We start from the raw sequence: 20,517 nt of genomic DNA, 5'->3' as shown, positions 1-20,517 counted from the left end.
CGCAGCCTACCACTTGAAAACTGATGATTACTGAGCATGCCAGGTGGTTCTTAAAATGCCCCTTTTTGAGTTATCTCGTTGGCAATTTGACTATATGTCATATCGTTGCCAACGAGATAACACAAAAAAGGGCATTTTGAGTTATCGCAGCCTACCACTTGAAAACTGATTACTGCATGCCAAGTGGTTCTTAAAATTTGAAACTCTGTGGTACTCAGAATAAGAGAGATCGGCCAAACATATGTTATATATTCGAAATCAGGGAAAAAAGAGCTAGTCAAATATAGAAAAATATTTAGGGTGTTCCATTTGAAAAAATGAAGTTGTGATCAATATGTTGCCCACTCTGTATATATTTCGTTTTGTGAAATCATTTTAAAAAACACTAGTCGATTTCGTGAAACTTTTGTGAAAGACATTTTTTTGTACCTCTTTTAGTAACAAAGTTAAAGGGGGGTTCAAATTATGGTGAAAAACCCGGTACAACACCCTACCCACACGAGATCCCTACAGATCAATAACTATAAAATTTACAACAAAGAATTGAACAAATTCCTACTTATTAATCCATCCATCTGTAAGAAACTTTTTCCGTTTTCTATAATTGCTAAGCTCTCATTGCTTCACCTAATTTTTTTTTGCTCGATCCCCTATGTATTGATGATTTATTTTAATGATTTTTTGATGTTTTTAATGTTCATGTAGGTAGGAGAGCATAATATTGAGTTACTGTGCCTAATATTGGCCAAGTTTTCTGTTATATGAAATACATGTAAATTTTCGAACATCAATAAAGCAATATTTATTTTATTTATTAGTATTCATTAAAATCGATAACTTGTTCACACTTTAATAAGTGTGAATAAGTTATGTTTCACTGGACTTCAATATTAACATGGATAATGAAAAAAAAAATGAAACATTGACTTGAAGTAATTGTACTAATGTTTTTGAGCGCTGTTTTTTTATGTGAGAATTGCGCTCTTGAGACCACATCAATATAATTATGTGGTCTCCAAGGATGCGAAGGTGCAATTGGTGCATGAATCGATGAGTGCTCCTGACTTTCCTCATTTTTTCATTCAAGTATCAAATTTCCAAGAAAGTTTTTGATACTGCCGATAAGTGTAGTAAAAACCTTCAACTTCTCAGATAGTAGGTAGATACGCCGGAAATGGAAGATGGGTTGAAGTAGGTAGGTAAGTAGTTATCTGGTTTAAAATCGAATATCTCAATCGGTTTATGTTGGGAATTTTTATGAAGATTATGGTTGCTTTTGAATTATTCAAAATTGTACCACATCATGATATTAATCTCATTCGGGTAAGATACCTCCTCTACATGTTTTGATTAATTGATTATGTGAAAATGATTCGTCCTTGAATATTGGCAAATCTCGATCTAATGCATGATTGCCTATAATAAACCAAACTAAAAAATTTTCTGGATTTTTTTTTGTGATTTAGAAATGAAAAATTCCACAAAAATATTTACGGAATTGAAGGACGTCAAAACGTTATCGAGAATATCCAAATTCGTAGATACCACCTGGAACTTTGTATTTTGTATATTCATGCCTTTTTAAATAATTTTATCATACATAAATTGTGGAATTCTAAAGTTGCAGGCAAATTTATATGAGAAATTTACTATTCTTTTCTTAATATACCAACTTTCAAATCAAATTAATTCTTATTATCAACATCTAATACAGCATAGTTTTTGCTTTGCCAAAATTCAATTCAAATTTGGTCAACGAAGAAAAAATTGACAGAAAATGAAGTAAGGTGAGAAATTTTTAAAGAAACACAAGATCTCTGAAACTGTTGATTTTCGGTTATCAATAAATATGGCTCAATCGACAGTAAATGAGCGACACTAACACCTCCTTCAAGGTTCACGTCTAATTTGGGAACACCTGTATACAAAAAATTTCAATACACATAATATGGCAAACAGTTTCTGATATATCGAATTTTTTAATTTCCATAATTCGATTTTTTTTAATTTAATTTAATTTCAACCCTGTATTTCGTGAACGAATAAACTAAAGAATAATTTTCAAGACTGATTTAGACTATCCAAATAGAATTCTTACTCGAAGTATGCACCTATACAGTTAGTCATGAAACATTCTGTATAATTTTGAAATTATTTCATTTCATTCGTGAACAAGTTTTCGATCTCAAAAGTAAACTGAAATGAAATTTTCACTCAAGGATTTCTAATTTCATAGTATTGTTTTAAAATAGGTAACTATAGGTTAGGTTCGTAAATTTTTGATTTATGGAGTTTTGAAACCGATATTCCTGGAAGTCACCTTGGAAAAGATTGAAAGTAATATTGTTTTCATTTATAGAATGAGTTGTGAAATAGTATAGATTATACACCTCGGGAATTAAATGCAAGATTTTTCCCGAGGTACGTTTATGCCCCAGGAGTGAAGCTAGAAAACAAATTTATCCTCGTTTATCCTGAAATGATTCAAAGAAACTGTCATTTTCGTTTGTACCTCCAATTTAGGAACATCCTATACAGGGTATCCCGTAAAGACCACGTCAAACCTAGGGAGAATGTAGATCGAAGGATAACCCACCTGCTATGACAAAATTCCCATTATAAAAGTCTTACCGTTTTCGAGATATTTTTTTTTGTTGAAAATAATGAATTTTTGCCCCTTTCAATAGTTTTGTCCTTACGGTTGGTACAATTTTACATCTTTTTCGTTAATTTTTTCAGTAAAATATTGCTGAAGAATGATTTTAACGTTTACATTAAAAACATCCTCCGAACATTTTGAAGGGGGGCTATGAGAAATATTTTTATTAGAAATTTTGGTAGTGGATTATTTTGTTCATGAAGTTTAGCCCATCGTAGTGGAAAAAAAATTAACCGAGCTACTGCTGCACATTACACCAATAAATTGTCTATTTTATAGTGTTTTCAAAAAGGTATCACACAAGTCATTTGTTGCTCAAAGAAAAAAGATATGGCTGTTTTTATCCAAATGGGTACGTTTCTAACAAAATCAAGTTTGTCAATTCTGTTAAGAAATCTTCGATGTTGCATTACTTAGTGAACAATGGCAATTTTTTACGTGCGAAAATATTACGATGGGCTAAACTTCATAAACAAAATAATCCACTACCAAAATTTCCAATAAAAATATTTCTTATAGCCTCCCTTTAAAATTTTCGGAAGATGTTTTTAATGTAAACGCTAAAATCATTCTTCAGCAATATTTCACTGAAAAAATCAACCGAAAAGATGTAAAATTGTACCAACCGTAAGGACAAAACTATTGAAAGAGGCAAAAAAAAATATCTCGAAAACGGTAAGACTTTTATAATGGGAATTTTGTCATAGCAGATGGGTTATCCTTTGATCTACATTCTCCCCCGGTTTGACGTGGTCTTTACGGGACACCCTGTATGTATCTAAAAATATATTCAACAAATATATGGTCTTGATGTGAGATGGTTCGAAGGATAAATTTACCTACCATCCTAAGTGTACCATTATGAAAAACCAGTAGAGATAAATTTTGACGACCTAGCCAGAAAATCCCGGCAAAATTCGTTGCATAGGGAAGGATTATAATACTGGATTACCGTATTTTGTGGTCTGAATTTGCCTCGAGGAAGTAGGCATTCTAGGATTTCAGAAAAAAGGAATATTTATGCTAGGTTCTTCAATTCCAGAGAATATAAATTACAACAAGAAACAAGGCATAAGTTATTCGAAAATTGTTACAAATCGGCTTAGCGATCTACAGTCAAAAAATGTTTATGAATCCTATTCTGAATCTCATTCTACATCACACTCGCAAAAATGCACGGAGTGTTCCTTTCAAAAGAAAGCGAAAGTTATTTTCTAAATATAATAATAATAGATTCACAAAGAAAATCTCTTTAAGGAAGTTTTATAGACAGATTTGTAATATTTCTTATCCTTTCTCATGCCTTGAAATTATGACGTTCGATAAATATTTTTCCATACAGAACATTTTGGATATAACTTTCGCTTTCTTTTGAAAGGAGCACTATCTTTATTTTTTCGAGAATGAAATGAATATAATTCATGAATATATTTAAATTGTAGATGGCTAAGGCGATTTGTAACCATTTTCGAAAAATTGAACTTTAAAAATTATAAGTAGGTAGCTGAGACACACTTTATAATTGACCAAATTTAACAACTTCAAAGAACAATGCCTTTAATAGTAGATATTAATAATATATGTATAATATTATCATATATTATATAATATTATCATATTAATGACTCTTCACGTCTGAATTACTTCAGAATATTGATGATAATCCAAGATAACGTTTTGTATTGTTAACAATGGAGAACAAATGAGAGTTTTCAAGGACCTCTGTCGTCAAAACTACCCTTTAGAAAAACTTTTGGCTATTGAACTATTTGTTTGGAACGACATGGGCTATAACATATAAAAAATTCAGCCAACTCGACAGAAGGCTCTTTTCCTGAGAAAATCCAAGAAGAATATTGAAAAAAATTCCACTCAGTATCTAACATATTCGACCAAATTTTGCGTTTTTACATATAAAATAATAATTTCCATAATTTACAGTTAAATGCAAAATTTACGATCGCCAGCTAAGAACCATGAAATGATCAACCAGAATATAAAGAGAGTCTAGTATTTTAATGACTACTGATTAGAATAGTTTTAAATTTTTTTTGCAGATGAATAATATCAATTTCAAGCTTTGAGTGAAATTTCTTGTTGATATAGCGTCCTCAGAAGTAAGAAATTTCGAGAAGAATATCGAAAAAGAGTATTTCCGTAAAAACAGATCGGACTTGTATAGGTAAAATAATCTTTTTATTATTCATACAATATAAAACTATGCTCTCTATCAATGATGAAGCGTTTAAAAGATCCTGACAACAAGGAATAAAAGTAGATATCCTTCGTTTCTTGCTTCGAAACTAAATGCAATTATCGAAAAACAGCAGTATAGTAATTTTCGAAAGTTTAAGGTTTTTGAATTTATTTCAAAGGATCCACCTGAACCAGAAAGAACGTAAATATCATGTTGAATGGACAAAATGAAAAGTACATTACTGGAGTGTTTTTATTTTTTTTGGCATACGTCCAGTTTTCCTAGAAATTTTTTTTAAAGATGAACAATATCGTTATTTCGCTAATAGGCTGTGAGAATACTGAATATTCTGAACAAGATAATAAAGCTATATATCGTTCAATGATACAAAGCTCTTCCAGAGTTCTAAAGTAGTTTTTCCAAATTCGAAATTCGTTTTTAATCACTCATATTCTGATGTATGAAATCATTTACTTGAGTACTTTTTATTTAATTCATGTATCTGTAAACTTTGATGATGAATATATGTTATTATTATTATTATTATTTAATCCAGAAAATATCTTTATACGTACCTACGTAAACCAAAAAATCTACAACAACTAATACAGAATAAACATTCGAAACATATTATGAAAAACAAAACTAAGGATTAACACAAAATTTACATAGAATGGTCGAAATGATTTCCTCTTTTTTGAATACATATTCGCGACCTTTTTATTAAATTTCCAATTGAACTTCTGATGAGGGATTGATTTTGCTTTAGGATATTACATTCCTCTAAAATTCTTTCAACTAAGTGTTCTCTACTTCTAATTTCAACCTAAAATCCTAATTCAGAACTGATTTGACGAGTACTTATAGACGGTTCCTCCTACACCCGTTCAACAATTTGATTGAAAATTTCATTTTGAGTAGGCCTATCAATGTGCTCTGCCTTACTAGGATATTGCCCATGTTCTTTAGAATAATAGAATACTTGTCTAAAAGTACCTTTATTTGGTTGACGTCGGTTGGGAAATCGTCTTTGGTATTCCATTTTGGCTTCACTTCCATTTCCGTTACAAAAATCATTAACAAAAATCAAATCTGCATATTCCGCATGAGTAAATAATTGGGGCATGTTGAGATACACTTCTTATAACAGAAAATTTATTTAATATTCCCATTCTGTGGTTCACTGTGATGGTAACCATGGATCTTAACGAACTTGATTTAAATTGAGATGTGAGTTTCATGGAAAATTTTCAATTTGATAAAAACTTTTTTTCATCATTCGGAAGAGCTTTGTATCATTGGACGATACAGCTTTTTTTTTCTAGGATAACTGGACGTGTGCCAAAAAAATAAAAACGCTCCAGTAATGTAAACTTATGGTAGAACCTGAAGGAGAGAGCGAATTTTTGAAAACGGAATGTTTTTTCAACCTTCAAATTTAATCTGAACTTATCATAATTCCCACTCTCTATTTTTGAGAAAGTGTTGGAATTATTGAAAGTAGACAATCATATTGTTCTGAACTGAAAATTTCATCAATATTGATAAATCCTTACCAAAGTTATGAATAAAAGAAAAATCGGTCGAATCGGACAAATCACCCTGTAAACACTCAATAAAGGCCGCCAACCATGAACCAAACATTGATTCGAAACTACCTTGACTAATGTAAACTTCTCCTGAAATCTGACGGTCTCCTCCGGAATCACCCTGTATTATTATTATTATTATTATTATTATTACATATAAATGAAGGCTGAGGACTAAATCCTATGTAAGCCTAAAAACTAAAGAATCAATAAGCTGACTATTCCACATATATTCCACATAGTGCGTATAATATTCTTTATCTAGAATTTAAAAATAATTGATTCCAAAAATTAACATTTGAAATCTCTTGGGGAGAATCAAAGTTACCTACGTTTAAAAGCTGTGTGGATATCAATTATCAACTCACTAATCGCACTCATGTTTTTTTTAACAAACAATTCTCATTCAAATAAAAATTGTATCAGCGCAAATTATCAGGTTTACCTACATCGACATTTTCAAGACAATAAATTCGTGTTAAGTGGAGGGTAATCCGCAAAAAAATCGCATACTCGCGTTGATGGGAATAGAAGCTGTGACAACTGCCTTGTTTACTACTGACTCATATATGGTCATTGAAAAAAATTGCAAGAGCGTAGACGAATCAATGCACCGAGATCCCGCATCTTGTTCTCCACATTCTGGCCTTGACCAGGTGCTATTGAAGAAGAAACACTCATTGCACGGTCTCGGTCAAAGCCCTTGAAATTCTAGTGTGTATATATACTCCACCCATGATTTTCCATCGGCAAAAGATCAGTGTATTTGGCAAAGATGACTAGGAAATTTGTAAGTACTCTGCAAATTTTTTGCTTAATAAAAAGAGTTGTCTTTCAACTGCAATGAAATTATTCTCAAGTTTATTATTCTTTTGACTATTTCCAATTGTTATTCGTTCACCAAATATAATTTAACTCCCCTGAAACTTTTGCGGAGTAGGTATATAGAATTTAAATATTGAGTGCAAAAAATGCAAAAAATCTTTACATTCGCTGTTCAAATGTTTCCTTAGAAACTACAACAGATGATGTATGAAATTTTATATAAAATGTTATTTTTTTATGAATTGATCCTGATTGCTACTGATATGGCTTGTATCATGTCTTAGATACTTCCCATTCTTCAAGTCATTGAGTTATGATACAAGATTTTATGTTCAGTGGGTAGCCTTTGAAATTCTTGACTCAGGTTTTCAAGCTGTGAGGATCAAGACAGTGTTACAACGGATTTTAATTTTCCTTTCGAAATGTTATGTGAATAAATCTCATAATCAACGAATTGAAAAATTCCGTGCTTTTTAGCTGTCTAGATTCTAACTTGACGCTGAATTTCTTCGAAATTCCTCATTTTTTTATTTATTTACCATTTCAATTTTAAATACACAATAGTCTTCTAGCTAATGATAAACAATATAGAATCCCCACAAAAGGATAAACCTGTTCGTTTTATTCTTAAACAATTTCAAAGGTTCATTATTTGAAATGTTTCAACAAAATTTGTCCGCCGTTCTCGTAGACTTTGATCTAGGTACCTATTTCAATCAAATTTAGTCTATACAGTGTTATTTTTATTACATATGGGTTGAGGAAATAATGAACCATATTGAAAAAATTCGGAGAGGTTTTTCGTTAATTTTGAACTTGGTTTTGGTATTTATATTTGATTCTCATTCTGTGTTCTTTTACGGTAAAAATGACCTGCAGGTTTTGAGCGTCAGTTCTAAATAGACTATACACCTTCTAGTTCTGGGAATCCATGAAAAATAAATAATTATGAATTAGAGAAGAAATATTTGTAAACCCATGGAAGCATAAAATCATGAGATAGTCTGTGTCATGGAATTTTGAACATTGAATTACGAATAGATCGAGAGCGATATAAGGATACTTGCTGAAAATTTAAGGGGACCTCTTACGATGAATGAACAACACATAATAATAAAATGTGAAAAAAATCGAACCAGGCTACTGCACAAACCAAAACAAACGTAAATTTGATATTAGAAAGAAAACTATTGAATATTTCCAAAATTAACAATTTCAAATCTAATGAATATATTAATGTAACAGAAAATTATTTCAAGAAAAACGTGATTTCCAAATAATTTATTTCAATGTTTAAGACCTAAGTAGGTAATTGATTGCGGCAATGCCAACGTCTTATAGCATCAAATTCAGTGAGTAGGTAATTTTTCAAGAAAAAAACTGTGTAGTGAACTTTCCAAGAATAAACAAACTTTGGTTCGTAGGTGGACATTTTATACAGTTGGTTCCAATCCATTTGATCTTTTTTGTTAATAGTCTTGAAATGTTTAAGAATTTAAAGTAAGAATACGTACAGCATTTCGAGAAATTCAAGATGAAATTTAACAAAATGCCATGGTCGAATTTGAAAATAGGTTATATTTTTGTCTGTAAAACAATGGACAACATTTTGTCATTATTTGTGTATGCCATTTTTGAACAGGCAATCAAGGTGTCACTCAACCCCCTTCCCACTTTTTAAGGTTTTAGGGGTTGTTGTCATCACATGGTTTTTACAAATTGATTGGAACCAAGTGTATAAAATCCCCCTCTATGCACCAAAGTTTACCTCTTTTTGAATTTTTTCTGATCTTGTATTGGGGACATAAAGGATGACACCTTTTCAAATTAAAACACTCTAACCGGGTTTAAAAAAAAAGTTTCTATATTTTGGAAGCTAATTCTAGAGCTCAGAATAAGTGGAAAGTTTCTTAAAAGCATGGGTCCGCAAATGAGCTTGAGTGTCTTTGGAAAAGACCTGGTTGTATTCGGATGGTTTGATAGGATAATTCAATCCGATGTTGCAACTCTTCGATGTTATTCACTGACGTTGCATACATTGAACTTTTGCAATAACCCCAAATACAAAAATCAAAAGGATTCAAATCGGGAGATCTAGCGGGCAGGTCCCCCGCAAGGGACATCAACGCCCGCGTGCGGAACTAATTTTTGGGGGGAGGTGGAGAAAAGTACTACTGTATAATCGGAAATTTTTTTTTTGAAGTTTTGTTGAGAATTTAGTATAGAATGGTTGAAAATCTATCAGCAACCTTCATTGCCTTAAGAACTTTATGGTGTTATTTGTAACATAAAACATTTCAAATGTGTTTCAAAACTTAAGCTGTATTCTTCTATAAATTATTCATAAAGGCATAAACATTTAATAAGGATCAATCCAGAAATTGAATGGATGTTTTTCTAGATTTGGCTGCTGCAAATTCTTTTATATTATCAATCAATCAATTTTATCGAGTATCTCTTGCTCTATATCTAAGATTGCCAATCCAGAAAATCTTTCTTGAGACATGGTAGACTTCAAATAGTTTTTAAAAATTTTTAATTCAGTGAATGATCTCTCACCAGAAGCAACAGACACAGGACACAGGTAAAGTGGGAAGGATTCTTGAGGCAATACTAAGATTCGGTAGAGAAGAAGTTAGATTATTTTCAAAAATATATTGTAGAATTTCAAGAGGATTTTCGCTTCAGATAATGAAAACAATCTTAGGGCTTTTATCTCTCGTTGAATAAATCATTTTCTTTCACGTCAGTCTCTTTTTTTCCTGTCATCAGTTAGCTTTTGTTGAAGAGCATGACAGCATTTCAATAGATATTTGTCATTTAATTTAAGAATATCACAAATAAAACAAAAAACATTAACGTTATCTACTATTTAAGGAACTTAGTGTTTGATCAATTATTTTATAAAAGAAATTTATTTTAAAAGCGATTTTTGGATCTTCCGTCTGTGCATAATCGAACAATTTTGGTTTATACTTTCGTCTTACAGTATATAATGGAGAAAAACCTTGATCTATCTCAAGAACAGCCGCTAGTTTTTCAGCTCCCGCAAGTTTTTCCTCGAGAACATTATCATCCCTATAATTTTTGAAATGATCAACTAAATTCATCAAATGGTTTTGGCACACTTTAATGTCAATCGCTACACTTTGCATCATGTTGCTTGCAATATTAATCTGGAATGAAACATCATAAAAAATTATGATACTTCAAAAAATGAATTTAAAAGAATGAATATTTAATAGAAGAGAACTTGCTTTATGTCTAGTTTTTATGTTAAAAGTATCATTTTCTGCTATTTCTAGAAGGCTATCACATATTTGAATAAAATGAAACTTTAGCATCAATTCTATTTGACCATCTAGTATCACTTAGGGGTTTTAGACGTAACTGAGGATCATGCTTTTTATAACATTCCAATCTCTTTGTGGATGGAGAGAAATATATATATAAAGTTCTTTTACAATATCAAAAGAGTCCACTGTTTTATTTGAAACCTTAGCAGCATCATTTTCAGTTAAATTTATGCTGTGTGCAGCACATAGCGCAAAAAATGCCCTAGGATTAGCATCGAGTATGCGTTTTTGTAAACCAATATCTGGCTATTTCATGCCGATTGCGACGTTCGGAAACTTGTATAAATTGCAAGAAAGAAGTTTTGAAAAAAAAATTGTTGAAAAATTTGAAAGAATCTTTTTCGAAAAACTTTGGTCCATCGGTTCTTCATGCGGTCTATAAGAGGTTTTGGCGCCCTTTTATAGAGTGGCGCCCGCGTGCTGTGCACGCGTTGCACGCGCGGTTGCGGGGGCTCTGCTAGCGGGCCATGGCACTGGGCCTCCTCGTCCTATCAATCTTCTGGGAAATATTTGATCTAAATGTTCCCTAATAGACGTACCGAAAATCAATTATATCTCCGAAACGGCTCATTTGCGGACCCATGTTTATATTTTGAGGTCTATAATCAGCTCTCAAAATATTGAAACATTGTTTTTTAACACTAGGTATGAGTAGCTGTATTTCATTGCAGAGGTCAAAGGTTTCAACATTGGGAGCAAGAATTATTTATTGTTTATAACTCTAATTTCCGATAAGATACGATCGAATAGATTACAAGATATATTGAAATCTAGTAAGAACTAACTAATTTATGTGAAATAGATAATTCTCATTGTAAAATATGGTTTTATAGATATCAACTTTTGTTCACAGATCCAAGTTTGCTACCTGGCAATTCTTATAATTTCCATTGAAGCTGTAGTCCTGAGAGATGAACAAAATATTGACGAAGGCAAACACGAGGCTGATCAACAAGTAGTTCAAGATGTTGAAAATAAAGTCCATTCAGTTCCAGCAGTAATAGATAGAATAGACGCGGATTTACCTCTATCGGATCAGAAAGATGTTAAAACCGAGAAGGAAGATTTGGAAACGGCCAATACATTTTGGGGAGGCTACTATCGAACTCCAGTTTGGGGATGGGGCAGAGGATGGGGTTATGGAGGATATGATGGTTACCCCTCCTACAGAAGCTATGGCTGGGGTGGTAGAGGGTATAACGGCTGGAGCAATGGCTACAGAGGATACTATTGGAGATAAATCATAGTCAATTCCTTCAATGAAGATGTCTGATGATTTAGAGGTTTTCGTTGACTATAAAACTATAGGTACTAAGATGAGTAGCAATTAGGTGTCAAAAGTAAAACGGAGGTCTTCAAAACATCACGATTATACAAGAATTTGATTGATTGAATAATGTTTGCCAATCTTCGTTCTCTAATGTTATTTCTGATTAGTGTATAAAATATATTTTGCCTACATTGTTAATAACGATACACAAATTGATATGATTTGTTGACTATGAGCTGTAGGTGACGGTATTATAGGTTGGGCTCAATTAGAAATAGCTCAGAGTTGCCAAACTAATATTTGAGTTTCTTTATTTGCATTATGTATGTTAGTTATATTGTTTGCTAAGACTTGAAGAGCCAGTTGATATACTTATTAGGAATACCTATACATTTGGCGTTTCCGTTTCATCATTTGGTAAAACCTGTTGCCTAAATCATCAATAAACAAATGTTACTCAGAATTCTTTATCATTAACACCAACTAGACCCCTCGTTTCCAATGATTTCATATAAACAATTATCATGTACTCAAATAATCTCGATAAACTTTTCGAAACCCGTGGCTGAATGTTATTCATAATTTGCAAATAACATACCATCATATACAGGATGGGCTTTTGAAAACGAAACAGACGAGTTAAAAGGCACAATGAATTAATTTCGAAAAAATTAGACAATTTTTCACATCAAATTTATATCCATAAATCCATATCGTTTCAGCCAATAGTGTTACAACCCCGACCCCTAAATCTCGAATAGGGAAATGATACTTTATTTGAAAGGTCTTTCAGTCATGAGTTCAGCATAAGGAATTTTTTTATTTTTGAACCATTGAGTTTCGAAATATTCATATTTGAATTTTGAACAACACTGTTTTTCCCGTCGAGCATGGTGTGTAATCAATTGAATTTATGATTCATTTATTTTGTAGACAACCGTCTTTATAAGGCGAAAGTTGAGCTAAATCTATTCTATCTAGATTCGATGATACTTTATAATTGTCATGCACCAGATATTAGAAAACTTCCAGTTTTTCCCATCAACAATAATATTTTTTTCATTAAGAGAAAATTTCAAAAGACATGTTTCGAGACTCCTCGATGAAAAAACAACATAGATAATTGCTGAAATACTGTAAACTATTGAGCCGTGGGGGAATAAGTTGCAAGAAAAGAATTATCGACTTTGTAACAAGATCAAATGAATAATGTATCAGGTATAAAGTCACTTAAAAGATCTTATTAAGCTCTTTATTAAACTTGGCCAAGATTAAAAAAGAGCTTAATAAGATCTTTTAAGTGACTTTATACCTGATACATGTAGGATCCAGTCAGGGCCCCCGCAAGGGTCATCAACGCCCGCGTGCCGAAAATATTTTGGCGCCCCTTAAGGGGGGAAAGTGGAGAAAAACGTCGCAGGATAATCGGCAAAAAATGTGTGAGTTTTTGTTAGGAATTTATTTGTAGAAGGGTTAAAAAAACTATCAGCAACCTTTATTGAATGCCTTAAGAACTTTATGCTGTCAGTTGTTGCAAAATACATTTTTTAAATGTTTCATTATTTTATTCAAGCATTCGATCAAAACCGCATTTTATTTTAATTTTGTAATGAAACTGCAGAGTTTTCAAAACCCGAGCTTTATTCTTCTTTAAATTATTCATAATATTATATTAAAATATTAATATTATTATTAATAATTATAAAATATTATTCCATACTCCCAGCCATCTTCTCCCTTTGTTGAAGTCTAGCTCTTTTTTGCTCTCGAAATTTTGCATCAGAAGGTCGTTTTCTCTTGTATGGCTCCTAGAATTTAAGGAAAACTTGATCCAAAATTGGTAAGGACATTCACCCATGATTTACTTTGCGCCATCCCTTTGAGAATAACCCGTATGTTTTCATTTTTATGAATTTAAACCTTAAATCCGAGCCTTCAAACCTAAATGGAGTTAATATTAATAATAATAATAAGTTAAGACCGATCTGAAGCACATACCCTGTTCCTGTTATAATAATTAATTTTTGGCAAAGGTGAAATATAATTTTTTTAGAATGTCAAACGGCTACGAACATCAAATAAATAATACAGATCCAGGGTGCATATTAAAAAAAAATTAAGTATAATATGATGGTGGCCCCAGGAAACAAATTCAAAATATCAAAGTCGATTCAATTTTTTCACAATTACAAACAATACTTCCCTATTTGAAGCAAATAAAATAGTAATTTACGTAACAAGTCCGGAAAATAGGGTTTTTTTCGGACGAATAGACAAAATTCCAGGACGAGCGTAAGCGAGTCCTGGAAGTCTGTGAGTCCAAAAAAACCATTTTCGGGCGTGTTGCGTACAATATTTTTTCGGCAACCATGTAAAATAACACTATCGCTGCTGCTTTCCATATTTTATTGCGATTGCGATAAAAAAACATGCAAATTTTTGACAACTAATTTCATATGAACTGTCAGCCGTTATCTCGGTTGCTATGGATTCTATGATTCTTTTCCGGCCTAGTCCGGGAAGTACGTACTTTCCGGACTAGGCCGGGAAATGCTACTTTCTCAGAGAAAAAGCGTCCGGGAAGTGAGCACTTCCCGGACGGTTGCCGAAAAATAATATTATAGTATATAGGTATGGGCTAATTTAGGATGTGCACCATTTTAAACAGAAAAAAAAAATATCGAATTGTATAGACTAATAGAAATGCTAATACTGTATGTGGATAGGTACTTACCATTTCATAAAATTTAATTTAATCACAACAAGAAACAGTAAAACAAACCATAATTACACAAAATACAAATTTTTCCAATTATCTGAGTATTTTAATTTTTTGCGTCTTGACCTCAACCCCTAAACGTTTCGAAACAAAATAACTATTCTTTGGATAGGTTTCTGCTGTTATAGCATAGCGAGCAGATTTTGGTAGTTTCAGAAATTCTCTGTAACATGTAGTATTTTTCCTACAGATGGTGGCGAAAGTTTCAGTAATTCCCCTGGCTAAAAGCTATCGCTTCGGTATTTATGATTGTTTATGTGTACCATATGCGTTTTAATGATGATCGAAGAAATGGTGCCCGCCGTCCGGTGCAAGGTGGTCCATAAAGAAATCACGTACCGACAAAGGGATGATTATTTATGATTTGTTTACTCGTAAAGAATCGTATAATTGCAATCTGTGGCCGAGGTTATTTTATAGGGATTGTGACGTTCGGGAACTTGTTTGGATGTGTAAAAGATGTCTTAGCACGTTTAAAATTGTTGAAAAAATAAAAAAAATCTTTTTCAAAAATCTTTGGTCTTTCGGATTTTCATGCGGTCTATAAGAGATTTTGGCGCCCCTTATGAGTGGCGCCCGCGTGCGGTGCACGCGTTGAACGCGCGGTTGCGGGGGCCCTGGATCCAGTTATTGTTCCCTGTAAATAATTGAGATGGTCAACCGGATGCTTGGAGACCTATTAATTTCTTCAAGTGTCGAGGGCATGACAGTTTCAATGAATTTACTGGGAACGAATTGTTATTGTACATATAATGTAAAAAGGATGTGTTATTCTTCGGGGTGTCGAAGATATGTCATGGTGTTGTAAATCTTGAAGAGAATTACTGGGGGGTTGGGAAAGTTCGAGAACAACACGGTCGTACCAGATGTGTCACATCTGTGTATCAGGTTCTAGTCCTTCAAAAATATTCGATTTCCAGAAATCCGCGAAGATCTTTATGGTCGGTACGGCAAAATTCTTATTGGACTAGGGGATGGTACTTTCCCTAAGGGTGTGGTCAAGCCGAAAGAAGGGAGGTCGATATTCGAGACAGGGTAAGTTCCAATCGGCAGAGACACAGTTCAAGTTAAGAAGAAGACGAGTAAAGTTCGGTCTAAGTCGAGGTAAGAGTAAGTTCTGTCGGTTGAAACTTAAGACGTAAGACGAAAAGACGGACTAGATTAAGAAGAGTCGCGAACAAATCAAAGACGAGACGACCGAAAACTTAAAGTACGACAAAGACGTGATAATCGAAGACGTTTCGAGTAATTAAAACTAGATTTAAAGACGAAATTCAGTACCGTAGTGAGAAACCTGTAATTAGGACGTTATTAAGATCTTCTCAATACTGAGTTTGTACTGTATAATCGTGGCTTTGTAAATAGATGTAAATAATTCAAAAGAGTTTAATTATTACAAATCACGGAAAAAAAGACGAAAGGCCAGGTAATCGAATCATACCTCTAGACGATCGATTAACCAAGCCTACATACATTATTCATTTGATATGGGAATTGAATAAATAGTAAATTAAATCTATCAATAATCGAATATTGAAAAATTGTTCGAAAATTAAATGTCTCCCCCTCGCCCATACACAGAGAGAATCTAGTCGTCACGTTTTGGTTGTGTAGCATTATTAGCGTTATTTTTCCACATTCTTCTATAATTTGTCGTCTGCGTAGAGAAGATTTTGCTCATTTGATGAATCCAGAGAAGAAAATTGAGCACTGAAATTTTTGTACAAGCTCTAGAACGAACTTTCTGTTTTTTTTTTGGGAGCAATTCATTGAATAAATCTGGTGTACGATTCCGTTATTATCGAAAAATAAAGAAACCTTTCCAGACTTTCTACTAAGTAAAGAATAGTTATTTATAATACAAGTGCAGAAGGCATTGATATTCTTCCACGAGTTCAAAATTCAAAAACGAGCCACGAAGTGGCGAGTTTTGGAATGAACGAGTGGTAGAATGAGCCTTCTGTACGAGTATTATACATTATTTTCTCTAATTCATTGCATTTTCATTGAAATTAATGAAATATTTCCATAAATATAATTTAGTGATTTTTGCATTGAAAAATGTTGCTTGGCAGAACTGATTTCTTCAAGGCAAATTGATGAATTGACAGATAAAGCCGTGGCGGAAAGTTCGGAGTACCAACATAGAATAATAAAATATAACCATGAAAACTGTGCGTTTCTGATATATTCTCGCACGATTTTGTTCTACAAGATGTGGAAGAATGAACGGAATAACCACAGAATTAGAGAAATATTTTTACTCAAATTTTTGATGAAAGTAATAAAGTAATTATTTTGTCGTCTAGTGAATCACAGTTTACGATTATCATCGTAAACACAAATAGTGAAAATTTTATTAATTCATATAGCATGCTTAACGGAATGACCAATATCATCATATCAAAATTCAAATTTGAATATCTCGAATGGATCAAAAAAAAAAAATAAAATACTGACCATAGGATAGAAATACCTTCCAAATAAAGTATCACTGACCTCATTTTACCTATTCGAAATTTCAAACTTGCTGAATTTCTTCCAAAATTGTGTACATTAAGGATCAAAGCGATATTTAATCTTAAAAGTTGTCTCCCCCGAATTAAAAATGGACGAGTACGAGTTCACTTCGAAATGAATTCATTTCGTCTGTTATCTCTTCTGTTTCGTTTTCAAAATCCCACCCTGTATATAATAAATTGATAAATAAATAAAATAATAGATTCAATTTCAATTCAGGATGAAAAGACTATGTACACTTTTTTTACATAATTATACCGGTTCAAGAGCAGAGTTACCTAGGCAAGAATGCCTGTGGTGTAATTCCAAATTCCACCCTTTCGCGGATGCTATAACAATTGTACATACTCAACCAATAACAATAATCAACACAAAATAATACAAAAAAAAGATTGATAAATTACATCTTGATACGACCATTTTAAATTTTGTTTTCCGGTTAATTTCAAAACTGCAGATTCGATCGAATGAAAATTTGGATTTGGGTGTAAAATAACAATCAAGCTTATTGCAGAATCTCATGTACATCAACCAGAACCATAGATAATTCAAGAAAAATATTGAAAAAAATTACCCATTATTTCCGTTATTTTCTGTTTCAAGCTCATAATTTCATTTTGGCCATAAAAAATTAGAGAAGAATATTGAAAAAAAAAAACCAATATCTGAGTGAAGAGAGATACGATCTGAATTAGATTTTGCGTATTTATTTAGTCTAATATTTCGTATTTTTGATTCTCGGATACATATTAAATTCAAGCAGTATATCGAAAGATATTGAGGAAAACATTGAAATGAAGTCAGGAGCTTTTGAGCGTTCATTCATTCATGAGCCATTTACACCCTTGGTAGCCACAGAAAGAGCTTAATTGGCGAATGAATGAACGATCTTTTTTCATTTCTTGCCCTTTATACTCAGGCGGAGTTTGTTTACAATTATTTATTTTGACACTTCATCCCAAGTTTGTTTTGCAATTTTTACTTTGCAAAAGAATATTGTACTGTATATGGAATTCCGTATGCTGAAGAATTGTATAATTCTTCGAAAAAGCCTAGAGGTGTAGAAAAATAAATTATGGATTTTAATAATAGGTACCGGGTTTTTCACCATAATTTGACCCCCCCCCCCCTTTAACTTTGTTACTGAAAGAGGTACAAAAAATTTTTTTTTACAAAGTTTCACGAAATCGACTAGTGTTTTATAAAATGATATCACAAAACGAAATATATATATATAGAGTGGGCAACATATTGATTGCAACTTCATTTTTTCAAATGGAACACCCTTTATATTTTTCTATATTTGACTAGCTCTTTTTCCCCTGACTTCGAATATATAACATATGTTTGGTCTATCTCTCTTATTCTGAGTACCATAGAGTTTCAAATTTTAAGAACCATCTGGCATGCTCAGTAATCAGTTTTCAAGTTTTCAAAAAGGGCATTTTGGGTTATAGCAGCCTACCACTTGAAAACTGATTACTGAGCATGCCAGGTGGTTCTTAAAATTTGAAACTTTGTGGTACTCAGAATAAAAGAGATAGGCCAAACATATGTTATATATTCGAAATCAAGGGAAAAAGAGCAAGTCAAATATAGGAAAATATACAGTGTGTTCCATTTGAAAAAATGGAGTTGCAATCAATATATTGCCACTCTATATCGGGTGTCCCAAGGTGAGTGGCCTATTAGATTATTATGGAAACTATTGATGGTAAAGATTTCAAATTTTGTGGATAGATATTTGGCCATGTAAGGTACATTTTTAAAATAATTTCACATTTCCAGTGTTGCCGGATGTACGACAATTTGGCAACAACTTTGTTATTTTGAATAGGACATCCGGTATTTCTATTTTTTTTATAATACTCCATAAAATATTGAATCTATTCACTCTTACTTTTCCATCCCTATTCTCAACGGTTTTTGAGTCATTAATTATTTTTCGAAATTTTTGATCCAATTGGCGTATTACGAAAATGACTCTAGTTCGTTCAATATTTGAGATTTAAGTCAGAAATTTTGCAAGTCGTTAGATATTGATCTGATCTGTGTCACTGCTCTTGAATTATGGTTGTCAATAATACAGGACGGACCAAAAAAAATCATCATTTGCCAAGTTACAAAATTGTAAAAAAGTCTATTTTTTCAAATTAGACACCTAGTATATTTTTCAATTTTTGGAATCAGTACAACACACTCTACAATTTTTTTATTCACGTCCCTATATCTATCTCAACTGGATTCCGAGTTATATGCGTTATATGTGTATATCTTTCTTGTGCCATTATTTATAGAAAAACCTCGGAACAAAACACCTGTTAGGCAATTATTGTTTATTTTGACATTTATGGATTGAACTGATTCATTGATATATCGATCTATGAACCACATAGAGAACATAACAATACAAAATATATTAACACTTATTGAATCAATGTGAAATCTAATAAACGCATATAACTCGGAATCCAGTTGAGATAGGTATAGGGACGTGAATAGAAAAATTGTAGAGTGTGTTGTACTGATTCCAAAAATTGAAAAATATACTAGGTGTCTAATTTGAAAAAATAGACTTTTTCACAATTTTGTAACTTGGCAAATGATGAATTTTTTTGGTCCGTCGTGTATTATTGACAACCATAATTCAAGAGCAGTGACAGAGATCAGATCAATATCTAACGACTTGCAAAATTTCTGACTTAAATCTCAAATATTGAACGAACTAGAGTCATTTTCGTAATACGCCAATTTGATCAAATATTTCGAAAAATAATTAATAACTCAAAAACCGTTGAGAATAGGGATGGAAAAGTAAGAGTGAACAGATTCAATATTTTATGGAGTATCATAAAAAAAATAGAAATACCGGATGTCCTATTCAAAATAACAAAGTTGTTGCCAAATTGTCGTACATCCGGCAACACTGGAAATGTGAAATTATTTTAAAAATGTACCTTACATGGCCAAATATCTATCCACAAAATTTGAAATCTTTACCATCAATAGTTTCCATAATAATCTAATAGGCCACTCACCTTGGGACACCCGATATATATTTCGTTTTGTGCAATCATTTTGAAAATACATTAGTCGATTTCGTGAAACTTTTGTAGAAAACATTTGTTGTTTTTGTTGTTTTTTGTACCTCTTTTAGTGACAAAGTTAAAGGGGTGGTCAAATTATGGTGAAAACCCGGTACAAGGCTATCATCGTAAACGAAATTCTGACCAAAAAGTCAATGAATCCTATAGAACAACTAACTTATTCTTTTGAAATAGTTGCAGCTGACTTCTGTTACTTTTCATTCATTTCTTAAATG

General features: G+C 32.3%; 1 protein-coding gene across 1 annotated transcript; it reads left to right on the top strand.

Moving 5' to 3' along the window:
* The first annotated feature begins 7,077 nt into the window (after positions 1–7,077).
* LOC123680948 lies at positions 7,078–12,359 on the top strand. Its single transcript, XM_045619077.1, has 2 exons — positions 7,078–7,235; positions 11,480–12,359. Exons 1-2 carry the CDS (start codon positions 7,221–7,223, stop codon positions 11,864–11,866), a joined length of 402 nt encoding a protein of 133 aa, XP_045475033.1. The 5' UTR covers positions 7,078–7,220; the 3' UTR covers positions 11,867–12,359.
* Positions 12,360–20,517: the final 8,158 nt, after the last annotated feature.

The sequence above is a fragment of the Harmonia axyridis genome, chromosome 1, assembly GCF_914767665.1.
Source record: "Harmonia axyridis chromosome 1, icHarAxyr1.1, whole genome shotgun sequence".
NCBI lineage: Eukaryota > Metazoa > Arthropoda > Insecta > Coleoptera > Coccinellidae > Harmonia > Harmonia axyridis.
This window is presented reverse-complemented; position numbering and strand designations above follow the sequence as displayed.